The 18,410-nt window shown below is 57.0% G+C and overlaps 2 protein-coding genes across 8 annotated transcripts in view; one reads left to right on the top strand and one right to left on the bottom strand.

Moving 5' to 3' along the window:
* CHD5 (chromodomain helicase DNA binding protein 5) overlaps nucleotides 1-11,651 on the top strand; it is a 68,180-nt gene extending 56,529 nt beyond the window's left edge. The window contains exons 34-42 of one of the 2 annotated variants that reach the window (XM_043485056.1): nucleotides 1,494-1,583; nucleotides 2,188-2,325; nucleotides 2,580-2,688; nucleotides 4,489-4,621; nucleotides 5,077-5,272; nucleotides 6,841-7,004; nucleotides 7,124-7,238; nucleotides 7,339-7,392; nucleotides 8,164-11,651. In XM_043485056.1, the coding sequence (XP_043340991.1) occupies nucleotides 1,494-1,583; nucleotides 2,188-2,325; nucleotides 2,580-2,688; nucleotides 4,489-4,621; nucleotides 5,077-5,272; nucleotides 6,841-7,004; nucleotides 7,124-7,238; nucleotides 7,339-7,346 (953 nt within the window). In that variant the 3' untranslated portion in view covers nucleotides 7,347-7,392; nucleotides 8,164-11,651. The remainder of the gene's footprint in view (nucleotides 1-1,493; nucleotides 1,584-2,187; nucleotides 2,326-2,579; nucleotides 2,689-4,488; nucleotides 4,622-5,076; nucleotides 5,273-6,840; nucleotides 7,005-7,123; nucleotides 7,239-7,338; nucleotides 7,393-8,163) is intronic. The other variant, XM_043485057.1, reaches the window with a different exon arrangement.
* A 548-nt stretch (nucleotides 11,652-12,199) lies between these two features.
* The window catches only part of KCNAB2 (potassium voltage-gated channel subfamily A regulatory beta subunit 2), a 96,497-nt gene continuing 90,286 nt past the window's right edge, over nucleotides 12,200-18,410 (bottom strand). For all 6 annotated transcript variants that reach the window (XM_043485087.1, XM_043485090.1, XM_043485089.1 and 3 more), the window contains 3 exons: nucleotides 17,541-17,661; nucleotides 17,111-17,199; nucleotides 12,200-15,055 (listed from right to left, as the gene is read on the bottom strand). In XM_043485087.1, the coding sequence (XP_043341022.1) occupies nucleotides 14,966-15,055; nucleotides 17,111-17,199; nucleotides 17,541-17,661 (300 nt within the window). In that variant the 3' untranslated portion in view covers nucleotides 12,200-14,965. The remainder of the gene's footprint in view (nucleotides 15,056-17,110; nucleotides 17,200-17,540; nucleotides 17,662-18,410) is intronic.

The following is an 18,410-nucleotide window of genomic DNA, read 5'->3' as shown; positions in this document are numbered from 1 at the left end:
TTTTTTTAAACAATTCTTATTTATTTATTTATTTTTTGGTTGCACTGGGTCTTCGTTGCTGCACGTGGGCTTTCTCTAGTTGTAGCAAGTGGGGGCTACTGTTCATTGTGGTGTGTGGGTTTCCCATTGAAGTGGCTTCCCTTGCTGCAGTGTACAGGCTCTAGGGCTTGAAGGCTCTAGGAGTTGTGGCTTGTGGGCTCTAGAACATGGGCTCAGTAGTTGTGGCCCATGGGCTTTAGTTGTTGCGCAGCATGTGGATTCTTCCCAGACCAGGGATCGAACCTGTGACTCCTGCATTGCCAGGTGGACTCTTATCCACTCTACCACCAGGGAAGTCTGGGTATTGTTTCCTGAGTTTCATTTGGGTGCATCTTCATCAGGGATTGTTTTATCCTTGAGAACCCATGTCACTTGGGTAGCAGGAATGTCCCCCGTTCTGTCTCCAGAACTCCGGGGCCTCGTGGTCTGACTAGTGGCCTGGCTGGTCTGGGGCCAGTCTTATGGCACAATTCAGATTCCACAGGCTGCACACCTGTGCGTTGGGTTTGGCTCCTCACTGGAGACTTTTTGACCCTGGACTCCACATGGGAGCCCGGCTTCCACAACTTGGCCATCAGCTGGTAGATGGCACTTTTTCTCCTTTGCAGAGGCATACTAGTTGAAGAGTGTTAGTTTCTTGATTTAATTCCAGTTCACTGCATCTTTGTGGCCTCACCCTTCCTATTCAGTGCTGAGACACAGCTGGAGTCCTGCAAGCCTCTTTCTGGTGTCCACTCACCCCCAACCCAGGACCCCAGTGCATGCTTCTTGAGCTTTTAGTTTCCCTTCATTTATAGAAAGTGAATGTGTTAGTTGCTCAGTCGTGTCTGACTCTCTGCCACCCTATGGACTGTAGCCTGCCAGGCTCCTCTGTCCATGGAATTCTCTAGGCAAGGATACTGGAGTGGGTTGCTATTTTCTCCTCCAGGGGATCTTCCCAACCCAGGGATTGAACCCGGGTCTCCTGCATCGCAGGTGGATTCTTTACCTTCTGAGCCACCAGGGAAGTTCCGTCTTCATTTATGGCACCTGATAATTTTCTTTAGTTTTGTGAGCACACCTATGTGTTTTTTTTTGTTTTTTTGTTTTTTTTTTAATGTGATAGGTTTTGCCTGACATTTCTGGGTGTCTGTAAGAGGTGCTTTGTGTTGATGAAGGCCTGACATGTTGCCAGAACTTTGAGTCCTCTGGTTGTTACTACAGTAGAGAGGATATGGGGACTGTGCCTTGAGAGAAGTTTGGGAGAGGCTGCTGCTGAGATGGGTGGGTGGAGTGAGGCCCCATCCCTACCTGCCTTCCCAGTGGATCCTCCCAGATGCTACCTGTTGGACTCCTGAGTAAGATGCTAGAGTGGATTCTGTGAGTGGCTACAATACTGTTGGGAAGCCACCAGCCCGGAATCCCCTCTGTCCTCTGGACACCTCCCTGCTCTCTGAACACCCTTTATCTTGCAGAAGAAGTGCTTCCTGAGAAGGAGAAGGTTCTGGACAAGCTGGAACTGAGCTTGATTCACAGCAGAGGCGACAGCAGCGACTTCAGGCCAGGTCTGGGGCCCTGGACTTTGCTCTGTCGCATGTCCCCCTTGGTCTCTTGAAGGAGCCACAAGGGGCCTCCTGAGCCTTCCCTCGACCCAAGGCCCTGATTAGAGCTGCTGGATGGGAGCCTGGACTTGCCAGCCCTTAGGGGACAGACCCTCCACCTATCTCCTGACCCCTCCTGTGGTCCCGGCCACCACTAGGAGGAAGGAGAGCTGGTCACAGAGTTTGGCCTGGAGCTTTGGGGTTCAGCTGGCAGCCTGTGTCCTTCTAAGTGTTGGAATGTTCTGTAACAGTTGCCCCCAGATCAGAACCCCGAGGCAGCATTGCTGTCCTTCAACATAAGCTACATTTTTACAGTCCTCCCCGCCCTGCCCCATTTCCCCAGGTGGTCCTGACTTGGTGGTGGAGGGGCACCCAGGCCCAGAGCAGCCCTCCCTGCTCAGAACAGAGAGAGGGGCCTGCTGATTAAAACCCTTGGGGGCAGTGAGTCCCTTGTGGGTGGGGAGGTGTGTTTCCTGCTTGCCTCTGGGTCCCCAGTGCTTGCTGGCAAGCCCTCCCTCGGGCACTGTCTTTGGGGTGGACGAGTGAGCCTGGGTCTGTCCTCCCTCAGATGACACCAAAGCCGAGGAGAAGGAGCCTGTTGAGACCCAGCAAAATGGTGACAAAGAGGAAGATGAAGAGGGGAAGAAGGAGGACAGGATCGGGAAGTTCAAATTTATGTTCAACATTGCAGACGGGGGCTTCACAGGTATCGGGGGTGGGGCCATGGGCAGAGAGAGCTACAGGCTTCCTGACCGTGGGTCCCAGGAGTCTGGGTGGATGGTTATTTTATACTAACGAGTGAATGGTTGACAAAGTCCATGGTATAACCTTTCCTCGTAGCACTGGAATACGGAAGTGCTTGGGGTGGGGAGGTGGGGGTGGTGAGGGAGAGGCTTACCCAGGCCCACCCCTATGCGGGATGGGGGCACCTCATCCTGCTTCCCTCGGCTGGCTTCCCAGAGCTACACACGCTGTGGCAGAATGAGGAGCGTGCCGCTGTGTCCTCGGGGAAAATCTATGACATCTGGCACCGGCGCCATGACTACTGGCTGCTGGCGGGCATCGTCACGTATCCTTGGCCACGCCAGCGGGGCAGGGCTCCTGTCTCTCCCTCCGTGGGCCTCAGGGAGGGCTGTGGGGCTGGTGTGGGGTGGAGTCTGGGCTGGTGCGCCTGACCAGGTACCAAGGACCCTTTCCTGGTGGTGGTGATGATGACAGTGACGTGATCATAAAGGTAGCTTGTCCCTTTATACTCAGTACTCACTCCATATCCTCACAGCAGCCTTCCCAAAGGGTTGCTACTGTGATCCCCATTATATGGAGGAAGCAATGGGTGCTCAGAGAGGCCAGGTGACTTGCTCTGGGACAACACAGCCCTTCCATCTGACTCTACAATGAATGCTCCTAATTCCTACCTGATCTAGACCTCACCTCCTCTCAGTGATGACACCTGAAGGATGCTTCATCATTTAGGAGGGCTTTCATTCATTTGTTCATTCTTCAATTCCATCTTTACTGATGATCTACCATGTGCCAAGCATGGAGTATGCAGTCATGAATGAAACAGCCCCAAATCTCTGTCTAGCCAGAGCTCATACCCAACTAGGGGTAGATGGTGAAAAACATAAATTAGCTAAGTGTGGGGCTCAGTGAACATGGAAGGGGGGATAAGGCAAAGGGAGCTTTGGGGGTGGGGGTTGTGTTTAATGTGGGAAGGTCAGAGAAGGTGATATTTGAGTGCAGACCTTCCAGAGACAAGGAGAGGGGCACACAACTACCTGGGGAGAGTCCCCCAGCAAAGCTGGCCTTGATGACAGTCTTGGGTGAGACTAGTCATCATAATGAGAGGTGGAAAGTTGTAGGTCAGGAATCAGCAGATCTTTCCTTGGAGGGGCCCAGGAGTGGATGTTTTGAACTTCATAGAGGACTCCTCCACTCTGCCAGGGTAGCAAAAGTAACCATAATACATAACCAACAAGCATGGCCATGTTCCAATAAAACTTTATTTACAAAACCAGGCTGTGGGCTGGATTTGGCCTGTAGGCCACAGTTTACTGAGGTTACGTTGCTTGGAGCTGGAACTTGCCTGGTGGTTCAGTGACTTAAGATTCTGTGCTCCCAGTTCAGGGGATGGGGGTTCAATCCCTGGTCAGGGAACCAGATCCCACATGCTGCAACCAAGACCCAGTGCAGCGAAATAAATAAATAACACACATAGAGTTAAAAAACAAAAAAAAGATGCTTGGAGCCAGCTTGCCTGGGTTCAGATCCTGACTTGGCCCCTCTCTAACTGTGGGCCCTTGGCAAGAAAACCTCGTGGTGTTTCTTTGTTCCCTCTGGCTCCAGGGGAGGCCCCTTCCTTGCCTGTCCCCGGCTCCTTGGTGCTCCTTGGCTCACAGCTGCATCATTCATCTCTGCCTCTGTTGTCACAGGGCCTTCTTCCCTGGGTATCTCTTTGTGTCCAAATTTCCTCCTCTTATGAGGACCTCAGTCACTGGATTGGTGCCCACTCCACCCCAGGATGACCCTTTCTTAATTTAATCAATTGATTTGATTAATCTGCAAATGCCCTATTTCCAGCTAGGGTCACAGCACAGGTGCTGGGGGTTAGGACTCGGCTGTCTCCACCCTCTGGATCTGGGGGATGAAGAAGTTCATCCAGTGAAGCCTCAGGCCCTATCTGGACCCCTGGGGGCCCCTGTCAGAGTCCGCTGATTGTCAAGTCACTGTTACCCACACGATCCTCTTGCAGCCAAGGTTAATGCCTGTCTGGAAAGTGGAGAGCCAAGATGCCAAGCCCTGGGCTGGTCCCCCACCACCCCCTCCCTCCACCCCATGGCTAGGTTTGCCCTTAACAGCCCCCACCTAGGCACGGCTACGCCCGCTGGCAGGACATCCAGAACGACCCGAGATACATGATCCTCAACGAGCCCTTCAAGTCTGAGATCCACAAGGGCAACTACCTGGAGATGAAGAACAAGTTCCTGGCCCGCAGGTTCAAGGTCAGTCCTTGGCAGGGGCCAGAGGTTGAGGGTGACGGGGCCGCAAGAGGGTGGGTTATAGGAGGGCCTGGGGCAAAGAAACGAGCAAGCATTTCTTATACCCTGCCCGTATATTCGGGTGTGGGCCAGACCGTCCATGAAAGGGAATTGTTGAGTCAGTCAACCAACAGGTGCTGGCTCCTTGCTCTGGAGCCAGACCCTGCTGGGCGAGTGTCCCTGCTCTGGGTAATGGGTGCAGAGGATCCAGCTTGGGGAGGGCTCTGAGGGGTGGCCAAGAGGGTAGACAACAACTGGGTGGGGAGGGGCTGTGTTCCTTCCTTCCTTTTTTTTTTTTTTTTTCCTTCCTTCCTTTCTTTCAGAGCCCTGGCTGGTGGGAGTGGGTGCTGGTGGGGAGGCAGCCAGGCCAGCACTCAGTCCCTCCCCTCACCCTGACCCCCTCCCCCTTACCCCACCAGTTGCTGGAGCAGGCGCTGGTCATTGAGGAACAGCTCCGGAGGGCCGCATACCTCAACATGACCCAGGACCCCAACCATCCCGCCATGGCCCTCAACGCCCGCCTGGCCGAGGTGGAGTGCCTTGCCGAGAGCCACCAGCACCTGTCCAAGGAGTCCCTTGCCGGGAACAAGCCTGCCAATGCTGTCCTGCACAAGGGTGAGTGAGCCCGTCCCCTGGAGATGGGCCCACACCTCGCTCCCGCCCAGTGACTCCTTGGCAGTAGGTGGGGGCGTGGGGCTGAGGATAGGACATCAGCCCAGAGGGCACAGCCTCCAAACCAGATGGGACAGACTGTCACCCAGCCTCTGCTCTTACCTGTGGGGAAAGTGAGGCCCTTGCTTTTCTGGCCTTTTTCTGAAAGTCAGTGCCATGTAGGTCCTGGGTAGGGGGGTAGGTGATATAGCAGAATATTAAGTTGTACAGATTTGTTTATTGAGCCCTGACAGTATGCTTTATTTCTATTTTTTAACTTCTTTTAGTGAAAGAGATAAGGACCCTTTAAAATTTTTTAGTTTTTATTGACATATAATTGATTTATAATGTTGTGTTACTTTCTGCTGTACAGTAAAGTGAATCAGTTATACATATGGATCCGACTCATTGGAAAAGACCCCGATGCTGGGAAAGATTGAGGGCAGGGGGTGAAGGGGCGGCAGAGGATGAGATGGTTAGATGGCATCACCAACTCAACGAACATGAGTCTGAGCAAACTCTGGGAGATAGTGAAGGACAGGGGAGCCTGAGCATGCTGTAGTCCATGAGGTCACAAAGAGTCAGACACAACTGAATGACTGAATGACCCTTTTTTAGATTCTTTTCCTATATAGGTCATTACAGAGTATTGAGCAGAGTTCCCTGTGCTGTATAGTAGGTCCTTATTGGTTATCTATTTAATCCTTTTTGAATATTTATTTGACCGTGCCAGGTCTTAGTTGCGGCGTGCAGGATCTTTGTTATGGACTCGAGCTGTGGTGTGTGGTCTCAGAATTGTGGTGGGAAAGCTTAGTTGCTCTGTGGCATGTGGGATCTTAGTTACCCGATCAAGGATTGAACCCACATCCCTTGCCCTGCAAGGTGGATTCTTAACCATTGGACCACCAGGGAAATCCTTATTTTATATATAGTACTGATATATGTCAATCCCAGTCTCCCAATTTATGGCAATATCTTTAAACACATTGTCCCTTTACTCTTCGTAATGTTTTTAAGTGGTGAGGTTTCTTATCTGATTTTAAAGTTGGGGACATTGATGCTTAGAGAGTAATTGCCCAAGGTCTCCTGGGATTCAGACCTTTGGCCCTTGCCATCCTAATCCCGAGAAAGTGCCCAGGCTGGTTAGGGGGAGGGTGAGCCAAGCTCACCCCGAGGGCCCTGGACTCTGTGGCCCTGGCCGTTTGGGAGAAGTTTCTCGAGGTGTGGCCAGGGCTGCAGACCTCCCTGGGCGCCAGGAGGCTGGCCGAGGGTCCGGAGGGAAGCCCAGTGTTGGGTCAGAACTCGCGGCTGTCACCTCCGCAGCCCTCGGAGCCTGGGAGAAGCTGTTTGGAAAACCGGACTCTTGTCCAGCGGGCAGGTCTCTGATGTGTTGGCTGGGAGGGCTGAGTTGGGGGGCGCCCCCTGGCGTCCGCAGCGCGGCGTGCACGTCACAAGGTAACACAACCTTGTTACTAAGCACCGGCCTGGGCATCCGCGTCCCAGCTTCTCCCCCTCCCTGCCTCCCTCCCCAGTCCTGAACCAGCTGGAGGAGCTGCTGAGTGACATGAAGGCGGACGTGACGCGCCTCCCCTCCATGCTGTCCCGCATCCCCCCGGTGGCAGCCCGCCTCCAGATGTCGGAGCGCAGCATCCTGAGCCGCCTGACCAACCGAGCCGGCGACCCCACCATCCAGCAGGTCAGGCTCGGCGCGCGCCCTGGGCCCCAGCCCCCCACGCACGCACGTCCTGGGCGCCCTGGGGCGGGGCTCGGGCCGGTGCGGGACTTGGACCTTTAAACCTGAGTCCTTGCCTCCAGGGCGCTTTCGGCTCCTCCCAGATGTACAACAACAACTTTGGGCCCAACTTCCGGGGCCCTGGACCGGGAGGGATTGTCAACTACAACCAGATGCCCCTGGGGCCCTATGTGACCGGTAGGTGCCCGTCTGCTCCCCGGCGGCATGTGCAGGGGCGCCCGCGGGCCCCGCCCGCGTCCGCTGCCCCAGCGAGCCGAGCTTCCCTCTCTCTGCACAGATATCTAGCCGGCCCCGAGACCTCGCTCTGGTGCAGCGCTCCTTTCCAGCGGAGGTGAGGCCTCTCCAGGGGCTCCGCGGTCCCTCTCCCCTCCATGGCTGCACCAGTCAGTCCCTGCTCCCTGCGCGTATCCACAGTCCTGAGTCTGGGGGTCTCCGCTGCCTCTTGGGGCTCAGTGGGTCTTGCCCTTACCCTCTGGGGACCATCTTGCGGCCAGCGTGTCTTCCCAGGCTTCCAGACAGTCCCCTGGGAGGCTGGGAGGTGGGACATGGGCAGGTACACGTGGGGATGCTCTGTTGTGTACATGGGTGTGTCTGTGTGCACATATGCAGGGTGCTTGCATGTCCGTGGTAGTGAGTCAGGGACCATTGCCCCCAGCCTGGAACCCTTTTCTGCCTGCACTTTCCTGCTGGGTGGTGGGGGCCCTGGGACATCGCCCCCCTTCCCTGGTCACCCCACCTTGTGCCCAGGACCAGGAGGGTGGCTCAGGGTGTGTGTGGGTCAGTGTCACTGGCTGGGAGATGGTTTTATTCATGAGAAGCCACCAGTCCACTCTGGCCTCCTCCACCTGGCCGGCAGCCCTTGCTAAGCTGTCTGTCCTGGTAGAACCACTGCTTCAGGGTAGAGGCCCTGGGGTGGGGGTGATTTCCAGATGGGCCCTCCCTGCGGTCCTTACTTCCTATATTCCAGGTGTGGGAGGTCTGGGCTAGGAGCCCCTCTGGTCACAGTTGGCTGTGACAGGTGGCAGTGGTGGTCCTGGGTTGGGTGAACCCCCAATGGGGATGTGAGCACCCAGCTCTGTGACCCATGACCCACCTCTTGCAGCCACGCCTGCCGGGCCCCCTGCCTGACCCCCACAGGAGAGAAAAGCTGCCGCCTTTCTAGAGCCAGGCCACCCAAGGACAGAAGGGGAAACTGAGTCATGCCATTGCTGGGGACAAGACCCAGCCAGAAGTGCCACCTGCTCTTAATCCCAGTGTCCCCCACACCACCTTGGCCAGCTCTGCCAGGACGACTTCCTAGAAGAGATTTCATTTCTTTGTACATCTTTTTGCACTTTCCTATGAAGACTTGAACAAATTTGTCTTGATAAAAGTTGAGTGACGTGTGGAGGAGTCTGACCTGCAGCACTTAGGCCTCTCTCTGTGGATGGTCTCCGGACCCGAGGGAAGCCCTGGACTTGGCCCGGTGGAGGGGGACGCGGCGCCCGCCCTGGATGCACTCTGCGTGCCCCTCCCCCCTGTCCCGTCTGCACCGTGTGACTGCTTGTACTCTGACCCTGGCCCACCGGGGCCCCCCAGTGCCAGGTGGGTCAGGACTGGGGAGCCGCCTGGCCTGCAGGTAGAGACCTGGCTGGTGTCCAGGCCAGGCCAGGCTGCGTCCTGCAAGGCTGGAGACCACAGGTAATGTGTTCTCTCTGTGGGGGAGAGGGCTCCGTCGGCACGTGTCTGCCCCTGGCCAGCCTGTCTCGCAGGCCCCCTGGATTCTGTCGTCACCCGTGGAGGGTCTGTGGCCCCCGCCCTGCGTGGCAGGTCACGGCATGTGCTCCCAGGAGAGAAGAGACGGCAGGTGTCAGCCTGGGGGCTGCTGGGGCCTTGGTCTCTGGCCGCTGCGGGAAGGGGCTTACCCTCCCTCCCCGGGTGTGGCTGCTGTCCCAGCAGTGCTGAGCGTGGCCCCGGAGCCCCTGGTCTTGCCCTGTGCCCTGGGAGGCCCTTCACACCCATTCCCCATGTCGTCTTCTGGTGGCCGACACGGAGAAACCAGGCCAGCCGCCTCAAGCCTGTACTTATCCCTCCCCTGTCGCTGGAGAGGCCTCGATCCCGGCACTTGCCATCTGGGGCAGGCCCGTGACAGCCCTCACTGTGTTCTTCAAAGGTTTGGGGAAAGCTTGGAGGCAGGGGACTGGACCCATTGGCCTCTCCAGTCTTCCCAACTGGAGTGTCCCCAGCCTCCTGCCCTGTTTCCTGCCAGGAGCGGCCTGTTGGAATCCTGATTGCCTTCCACCCAGCTGGTGGTGCCCTCTGATGTCTCCAGTTCAGAGGAGCGGAGGGATGGGCCAGGACCTGGGTCCGTCCGTGTCTAATGTTCCCTCTGGCCCAGCCTCAGCCTGGAAGGGATTTCTGCGCCTTGACCAGGGAGCCTTGACCTTCCTGGAGTGGAGCCCTGGTGCAGAATCCTGTCCAAGTGAGAGACAGGGTGGGCCTGGGGGGTGGGGCACCATGGGAGGCCTCCGTCAGCTTCCTGGCCAGGACTAGGGCCAGGATTTGGGGGTGTCTTGGGGACACGGGGCCATTGGCCAGCCCTCCCAGAGCCCTCATCTATAAATGGCTTTCCCTGAACCCCTAGAGGACTGGACCCCAAGGCCTCGTCTATCTCCAGGCTGACTGACCCTGGCATTGTGGGTGGAGGAATGGGAGGCAGCCTGAAAGTGGTACACAGGTGTACGTGTGGCAGGACACGTGTGGCAGCAGCTGACCTCGCCCTCCAGGAAGGGTTGGGTCACTCCTGCCCACTGTGGTTTTTCCAGTCCCACGTGGGCCTGTGTGTTCCTTGCAAAGGCTTTGGCTCAGGCCATGGGCCGGGTGACCACCACGAGCCTCCCACCCAGGGCCCCATGACTGTCCTCCCAGGCAGGCGGTCAGTCCTGCGGCTGGGCTGGTGGGGAACATGGTGGACGGGTCCTGAGTGTCAGGGGGCACCTGGCGGAGGAGAGGAGTCTGCGTCCCCACTGCCCAACTCCAAGAGCGGTTGGTCCTTTCCCCACCAGCCCTTGCTTTCCCCTCCTCCTCCGTCTTCTCCCTAGGCCTCTGCCCTTTTCCATGACCAGCTGGAACCAGGCACCAGTGATCGGCCTAGCCATCTGCACTGCCTGGTCCAGGAAGGGCTCAGCTCTCCAAGACCAGCACCTGGGAGGCCTGGGAGGGGGGCTGCGGACAGCTGGGGAGTGGATTTCTGGTTTTGGAGAGGAAAAAGGATCTAGAGAATGTTTTTTCTTGGTTTATCAGTTATCTCCCTCCCAGAGTTGTAGTGGAGTGTGGGGAGTGGGGCGTCCGCGCTCTTGGACATCTTCAGGCTGGTTTTGTTTTTGCTGTTGGCACAGTGGAGGTTGTTGTGCAAGCGGAAGCCCCAAAGTGCCAGCCTCATTTTTGCCACTTTATTATTTAGACCAGTGCTGAGTAGGCTTTCTGTTGAACCATCTTTGGGCACAGTCTTGGAGAGCATTGCCTCCTGGGCTCCCCGGTGACCACGGGAGTTTGGGTTGGACTGTGTCTGGGGTCCCCTCGCACACGCCCACCATGGAAACACAACCTGAGACCCCACCCCGTGCACGGAGACCCTCCCTGCAAGCCGCCTTCAGAAGCTCCTTTGTTTTTTGCAAGTGATGACCATGGGCCCATCCTGCTGGTACTCATGACTGGTGCAGGCACCTGCCTCCTGCTGGCTGGGGGTCCCTTCCCAGGGTCCTCTGGGGGATCCCTGGCCCAGGTGGGGGGCTGACCGACTCTCACCCCATGGACACCTGCAGCCTTTGCTCCCAGTTATTGGGTCCCAGGGATGTTGAGGGCCTGAGGAGGTCGTGTAGAGGGTGGGCTCGGGAACCTCCAGAGTCGGGTGGCAGGAAGGAGCTTGGGTGGGAGGTGGGAGCTGAGGTTTTGGCCTGGCCACAACCCAGTGTCCCCCCTCTGCACCTGCAGCTGTCCTCTGCTGATGACCTGTCTATTGAGGAAGCCGACCTCCACCCCAATTTTATATTTCTGGAAGTTTACAGGTTGTGGTGCATCAGCCCAAAGTCATTGGCTTGTGTTTTGGGATTTTTTTCTTAGTTTTCAGATTTTTTTTAAACAAAGTATTTTTTTAGGTGCGATAACCCAGAAAGGGCCCGTTGGGTGTGTGTGTGTCCTGAACCCCTGATACCGAGGTGGGAATCCGAGCCTCCTATGCTCCTCTGGGCCTGAGCATGCGGGGAGGGTCCCACCTGCACTGCCCCCCTCCCCAGGCATCAGTGCGTGGGGGGGGTGAGGGAGCAGAGCCCCACCCAGGCCGGCATCTGGCCCTGCTGAGAAGCGCCTGCCCCTTCCCCAGCACAAGCCCAGGCTGGCCAAGGGGCCGGGGCGCTGGGGCAAGTCAGGGTGGGGGGTCCCAGCCAGGAGCTGGAGCTGGAGGCTGAGCCCCTGTGCGTGGTGACCTATCCGGTCCTCGCGAGGATGTGTGGGAGGCTTGACAAGGACTGTACCCGACACCGTCCCCTTCACTTTGTACTCCGTGTGTATGTCTTGGTTTTCCGTGTTTTAATAAATCCTCTGGGAAAGGATTGAATCAGAGTGTTCTAGCTTCTCACTGATCTAGGATGGGGGTGGGAAAGGATGTTGGGGGGAGGGGGTGTTGCCTGAAGCTACCTCCCACCTGAGAAGACACGGCCACACGCCACACCCCATGAGGCTGGGGGGCTTACTGGGATGGGGGGCACCCGAGAAGGGGTGTTCAGGAGGGGTGGTGCCAGCCCCTCTCCCCTGCACCCTGAAATCACATTGCTTGGGAACACTGAGCCCCCAGAGGGGCCCGTAGGCCCCCTGGACCCTGACCTCTCTGTCCCCAGGGGCCCAGCAGCCTGCCACCAATCTGTGGTGGCAAGAGAGACAGTGTTGGTGAGGGGGGCAGGCAGGGCATTCTCACTCCAAATCACCTGGGACAGACTTGGGTGCTTGGTCCCCAGTCTTTGCTTCTCCCCCCAGGGCCCATGTCTCCCAATCTCCCCTTGGCTCAAAGCTCAGGATTCGGTCTGCTGGCCTTCAAAGATACCTCCTCCCACTGCCCTCGACCCAGCCCTGACCCTGAATACCCTGCAAAGGAGAGGAGCAGAGAGGAGCAGACCCTGATGGGCTCGGGTTTTATTTTGTCATTCCATAAATACGGCGCTGTGTCTCCACTGAGTGTCATTGGAAGCGCGAGGCATATGGTGTTTCTGCCTGTTGGGGCGGGTGGGGTGATGCAGTTAGCTGAGGAGCCACAGTTATTAAAAAAAAAGGGGGGGGGGAGAGAAACAGCACATTATTTACACGGCCAGAGAGAACAGGAGACAGGGCAGACCCCTCTGTTGTTCTTGGGACCTCAGACTTGCTGTAGATTTGGGATGAAAAATGGTAGGGGCTGCATGTGTCCTTAGCAAGGAAGACTGGTCCCGCTCCCACGCAGACTGGGCCTTCTGCCCTGGGGGGGAACTCCCAAGGTGGACCCCTGGGGGCAAACTTTGCTTCCAGGGGAGGGTGAGAGGCTGGCTGGCAGATGGCTGGGGACCGCAGGGGGGCTTCTCCTCAACAGGGTAGGGTGAGGACGGCTGGCCTCAAACCCATGCCGAAGCCCAGGCTTCCCCTCCAGGGCCTGCCTTGGCCAAGCTCTTCATCTCCAGGCTCTCCCTGCTCTTGAGCCCCACTCCATCCCTTCCCCACTCCAGCCACCTCCCACTAAGTCTGGGGACTGCTCCTCAGCAAGCGGAGCCCCATCCTTCCACACCCACTTGCAGGGGGTGCAATGCAGAACTAGGCTGCAGACAGCACCCCAGGGTCTGGAACAGGCTTGGGACTTGGTGCTGGGCATCTTGGCCTTGGAAGAGCTTGGCCCTGAGAGCCCACGTCTCCCACTGGGCTTGTCCTTCCCAGATGTAAAGCTTGTGGGGTGGGGGCGGCAGGCCCAAACATGGGCCCAACAGCAAGCCCAGGTCCCTCTTCCATTGGTGGGTGGGCAGGGTGGTAGCGCTGTGGAGGGGGTCCAGCCAGACTCTCCAGGGAGGGGCAGGTGACCTGGCTCCTGAGCGTGGCAAGCTGTTGGGAAACTTGGGCTCTGCCTGGTGGACTATAGCATCTTGTCCTTGGAGCTAGGCCCCCCACCCATGTGATGGTGGCAACTCTGCTGGGACAGGCTTGTTCCCTCCTCACGCTCATTAGGGTGAAACTTGCAGGAGACTTGGTGAAGAAGACCCCCAGGGGCCTAGTCTACAAGGAGGGAGAAGGTTCTAGACTCCAGGGTCAGCACAAAGGTCTGGAGTGGAGGAAGTTGTTCTCCCCCCACCTTGTGGCTTTCCTAAAGTCAGTTTCCTAGGCCTCAGCTCTGCCAGGACTGGACGGCAGGCCTTTGGGAATAATGGCAGGGAGGTCCATGTCTGCCCAGGGGTGAGTGAGAATGTAGGGAGTGCCCAGGGTAGGAGTCACCCAGGCCCATACACAGAAGGCCAGTGCATTCACAGAGCCTGGCTCGGGTCCCCTGCACAGCCAGCAAAAGCTGGGGTGCCACTCAGGACCATGGGGGCTGGGCCTCCTGGCTGAGGGCCCCCCCCCCCTCCTCCTTCCCTGCAGCCCCAGGCCTGGCTGTAGAGGGGCTGACACTTCTGAAGGTCCTGCCCTCTGTCCTTGTGCCCAGCCTATTCCAGGCTGGGGTGTGGGGTGTGGAAAGGAATGATCAACCCAGCCATCCCTCCCTCTTCAGAGGCCATGTAAGGGTGTCCTGGGGGTAGAACTGCTGCTTAGCTGCCCTGGCAACAAGCTCTGAGCACCCCACCTGACCTGGTCTGAGCCCTTGCTGGGGATGCTGCTCCAGGGAGAGGCTACGAGGGTCTTCTGCTGGACTGTGGGTGGTTGCTGCCCAGGCCCTGGGCATGAAGCACAGAAAACCCCAGGGACCTTCCCTCACTGAAAGGTCCCAGAATGTCCTCTCTGCAGACCCCAAGGCCACCACCCCGGGCAGAGCAGAGGCTGGCCACACCATGTGTGGTCAGCAGCCACAGTCCAGCGAAGCACACATGATCTTGGGGCCTTCCAGGGCAAGGACAGAGGGGCAATGGACTGGGCACCAGGTGGGGAGGGACCTGGGCTGGAGTCTGGGCACTGGGGCTCATCAATTGTGAGGATGAGGAAGCCAGTGGGGCGACGAGCTTGAAGTCAGACCCCTGACTTCCTGTGGGTCCCCCCTGGAGCAATCGAACCCCCTTGGATCCTTGCCTCTGCCAGCAAGAGTAGGGGTGGGCATCAAAGGACAGCTCTGAAGGCCCCTTGGAGACCCAGCAGGGCAGGTGGTGTGGAGAAGCGGGTGTGGGAGAATCTGATGTCAGGCCCAATGACAGTACCTGGAGCCCTTGGCAAGAGGGGGGATGAGGGAGACCCTGGTGGGAGGCCACCCCAACCAGGGCCCAGCCGAGGGGCCACAGGAAGAGCCAGACCTGGCTTCCTCTTCCCCTCCCCAGTACCAGGTGGGATTCTCGGCAGAGGAGAGGCCAGCTCTGCCAGCTCCCAGGCCCCAACGGGTCTCGGCCTGGCCTGGACTTGAGTCTCTGAGATGGGGCGTGGCTAGGAGAAATGTCGTTTCTTGGTGGAAGATGAGCAGAGGCGGCAGGCTTGGGCGGGACGGCTCAAACGCCTTTGAATTGATGCCGACCCTCCGGCATGAATCTGACGTTAGTCCCGTGAAGCAGCGGGTGCTGTGTGGCAGCGACTTTTGAGATCTTCTCCTGATGACATGTTGGTGCGTTGTTTTGTTTTTGATGCAAACCACACTCTTGGCTTCAAAATAGCTTAAGCGAGCAAACAGAGAGGCTAGGAGGGAGATGAAACTGTCCAGGCAAATGGTTGGGGGCTTCTTAGGATCTATAGTCCTTTTTGCTGTAGGGTTTATTGCCCAAAATACTATCAATCTCGTGGATGATGGAAGACGACAGTTTTGGAAGGACCTGTGTGCAAAGGCGGGAGCTAGTCAGAATCAACCTGCAGGTGAGGTGATGTGTAATGCAGCAGGAAGTTATGGGGCCTTCCTGGCACAGACCCACCCCTCTCATGTCCTCCATACCTGCCTCTTGTCTGTAGAAAAACTTTAACCTAAGAATAAGTTCAATTGGAGAAGTGAGAAAATGAAAAACAAAGAAAAGCAGTAAAACAGGACAAAATAATAATAGTGTGGCCATTAAGCAAAGTCAGGGACCTTTTAGTTCTTCCTCAAGGGCTATAGATTGTATTCTGAGCCATGCCCTTTGAACTCTTCTGTAGATACTAAAACTTCTATCAGGTGGAAGAAGTTAACAACATCATTACCAGACTGTAGCCATGACATGAACTGCTCCATCATGCACAATTCTGAGAACCAGCCTCAGGGAAATGGGAACAAACTGACCCTAGAACTGAAGAGTGTGTGTGTGTGTTAGTCGCTCAGTCGTGTCTAACTCTTTGCGATCCCATGGACTGTGGGCCAGGGGATCAGGAAGATCCCCTGGAGGAAATGGCTACCCACTCCAGTATTTTTGCCTGGAGAATCCCATGGACAGAACTGAAGATTAATTGTGCTTGAAACAATTAAGATGACCCTGATTAACTCATGTTGATGTATGGCAGAAACTAACAATATTGTAAAGCAATTATCCTCCAATTAAAAAAAAAGATGACCCTGATCAGATGATCACATGATCAATTTCAAGATGATTGCTGGAGCTGACTGTGCTGTTCTGCTTGTAGCCACTCCTCAACCTGTGTACCCTGAAACTCCCCTTCGAAATCTCCTGTTCCCTTATTGACAAGGGGGAGTCTGTTTCGGGACAGGAGTCCACCTTCTCCCTGGGACTGCTGGCTTCCTCAATAAAGATGTCTTTCCTTTTACGTAACACTTATCTCTCAGTATTGGATTCTTGAATGATGAGCAGTCAAACCTCACTTCGGTAACAGGGGGACATTCTTCCAGCTATCTGCTGGCCCTGGCCTGTCCCACCCTCATTGCATGCAGCTTGTGGAGCAGAGGGGGCCTTGCTGCTTCTGTATTCCAGGTTTGGGGCAGAGGGAAGCCTGCCCTAGTCTAAGCTCTGCCCCTTGAATGGATGGACAGTGGCGGCATAAGTTGCAGACTTCAGGACCATAACATCTGATAATCTACACCCCCAAACTGCTTTTTCCAGCCCTCCTGAGAGCAACACCCCCCCTTCCAGGTGACAAACCCGTGGTTTGTCCCCAGGATCTGGCCCACTGTCCCACACCCTCACATCCAGTCTGTCAGCCAGTCCTGTCAGTCCACCTTCCAGAAATCCAGGACCCAACTAGCTGTCCATCTGTACCAAGGCCATCTCTCGCCCCAGACTGTCATCAGTTCCCAGCAATCTCCCTGCTCCCCCTCCTGCTCCCCAACTCTTTCCTCCACTCAGCAGCCAGAGAGCGAGAGGCAGCCTTTTAAAATCTAAGTCACACTGCCCCTCCTCTGCTCCCAGCTCACTCGATTGTTGCCGAGGTCCTTAGAGGGCATGCAGTGCCCAGAGGACCTTTAGGGAAAGGTGCCCTTCTGCTGCGGGCCTCTGGCCTTGCTGCTGTCCTGGGCTTGTGCCTACCTTGCACCTTCGCATCAGCCTGGATTGTATTTGCACCGCCCACTTCTCATCCTTCAAGCCTTTGCTCACAAGTCACTTTATCAACAAGGCTACCCTGTAGCCCCCTTTAACTGGGGTTCATGGTTCCCCCCTTCTCTGCCCCTACTGGATACCCCTGACCTTGCTCTAGGTCTCCTTTTCCAGAGTGCCTATCACCCTCTGACACACATTCTAATCTTACTCTTTGCATTTTCTGTTTTTTGTTTATCCAGATAAAAAGCCAGCCCTTCAAGAGCAAGGCTTTTATTGGTTCATTGCTGTAGCCCAGGTGCCTCGAACCGTGCCTGGTATGTAGTAGGTGCTCAATAAGTACATGCTGGACAGATGCCTGGCTGAGACCCTGAACTCTGTCCAGGGCCCGCAAGGCTGGCAGGCGCCACTCACCTGTATTGCTCCAATGTTCTCCATCAGCTGGTCTGCGCTGGAAGCACCCAGGAGCACGGAGCTGACCCCCTCATTCCTCAGGCACCAGGCTGGGGGCGGGCAGCAAGACCAGAGGTGAGGAAGGCACCCCCACACAGGGCCCTCTCTGGTTCTCTCCTACCCATGATGGGGCCAGAGAGACCCAGCCTCTCAGGCATAGGACTGAGGGTGCCCCAGAAGGGCCCTGGCAAGCCAGGGGCTCAGCAACGCTGGCACCAGCTGCCCCCAGTGGAGAGATGGCCCAAGTGCTCAGGGACCCCCTCATCCCCTCCCCATGAATATGGGAGCCCATTACCCACGGCTGGCTGATGGAGGGGGTGGCCCAGGCACTCAGGGATTCTTGATATTTTTCTGGGGACCCTGGTCCTGCCCTGTGCCCCAGCCCTCTTACCGATGGCCAGCTGGGGGAGGGTGCAGCCCAGGCGCTCGGCGATGGCCTGCAGTTCCTTCAGCTTGGCCTGCTGGCGCCGGCCCTCCTCACTCAGGATCTTGTCCTTCAGCCACTGGTAGCCCTGGTTGTGGGATGTGGGGAGAGCACAGCCCATGAGTGAGGGCAGGTCACCTGGACCACTGCATGCACGGCACAAATGACGATCTGTGCTGGGGTGGCACCCCCTGGCCCTGATGCTGTAGTCCAGACCCAGGCAGGTGGAAGGATGGGGGCCACTGCATTTGAAGGCTGCTGTCTGAGGGGAAGCTGAGGCTGGGCCCATGAGCTTGGACAAGGAGGTGGACAAGCTGATCTTCCCTTCTTCTGGGAGGCTGGGCGGCCCAGGAGGTGTGCCCATAGCAAGGTCAGGGAGCCGTCTGGGAGGCTTCTGTGGTTTGGGGAGAAATGGGGGAGGCAGGCCATCCCGATCCCTAGGGCTGGGGGCTCCAGTGTTCGCTCTGTCCTGGCCTGGGCAGGCCTTTCTCTGCCTGCTCCTTGTCCGCCAAACCCTTCAGTCTGGGGACCCTCTGAGTCCCCACTCTGAGGTGTATGTGTTGGGTGTTCACTTGTCCCGGGGGCACCTCTGAGGGATACTGAAGAAATTCCGCAGCCCTCCACCCAGAGGTTCAGTGATGGGCCAGAAGAGTGTAGGGGTGTCTATAGGGGAGGAGGCATCTGAAAGGGAACACGCAGCCCTGGCCCGGGTTGTGAGTGTTGAACTTGGGGCGAGGGCAGGGGAGCGGGGGAGTGAGGGCAGCTGGCAGATGTCCCACAGATGGTCAGCCTTTCTAGACATGGGGTCAGGCCAGCTGGGGGATCCAAGTTCCCACG

Source organism: Cervus canadensis, chromosome 13, assembly GCF_019320065.1.
Source record: "Cervus canadensis isolate Bull #8, Minnesota chromosome 13, ASM1932006v1, whole genome shotgun sequence".
NCBI lineage: Eukaryota > Metazoa > Chordata > Mammalia > Artiodactyla > Cervidae > Cervus > Cervus canadensis.
Note: the sequence above shows the minus strand (reverse complement) of the source record. Positions and strands in the feature narration are given on the sequence as shown.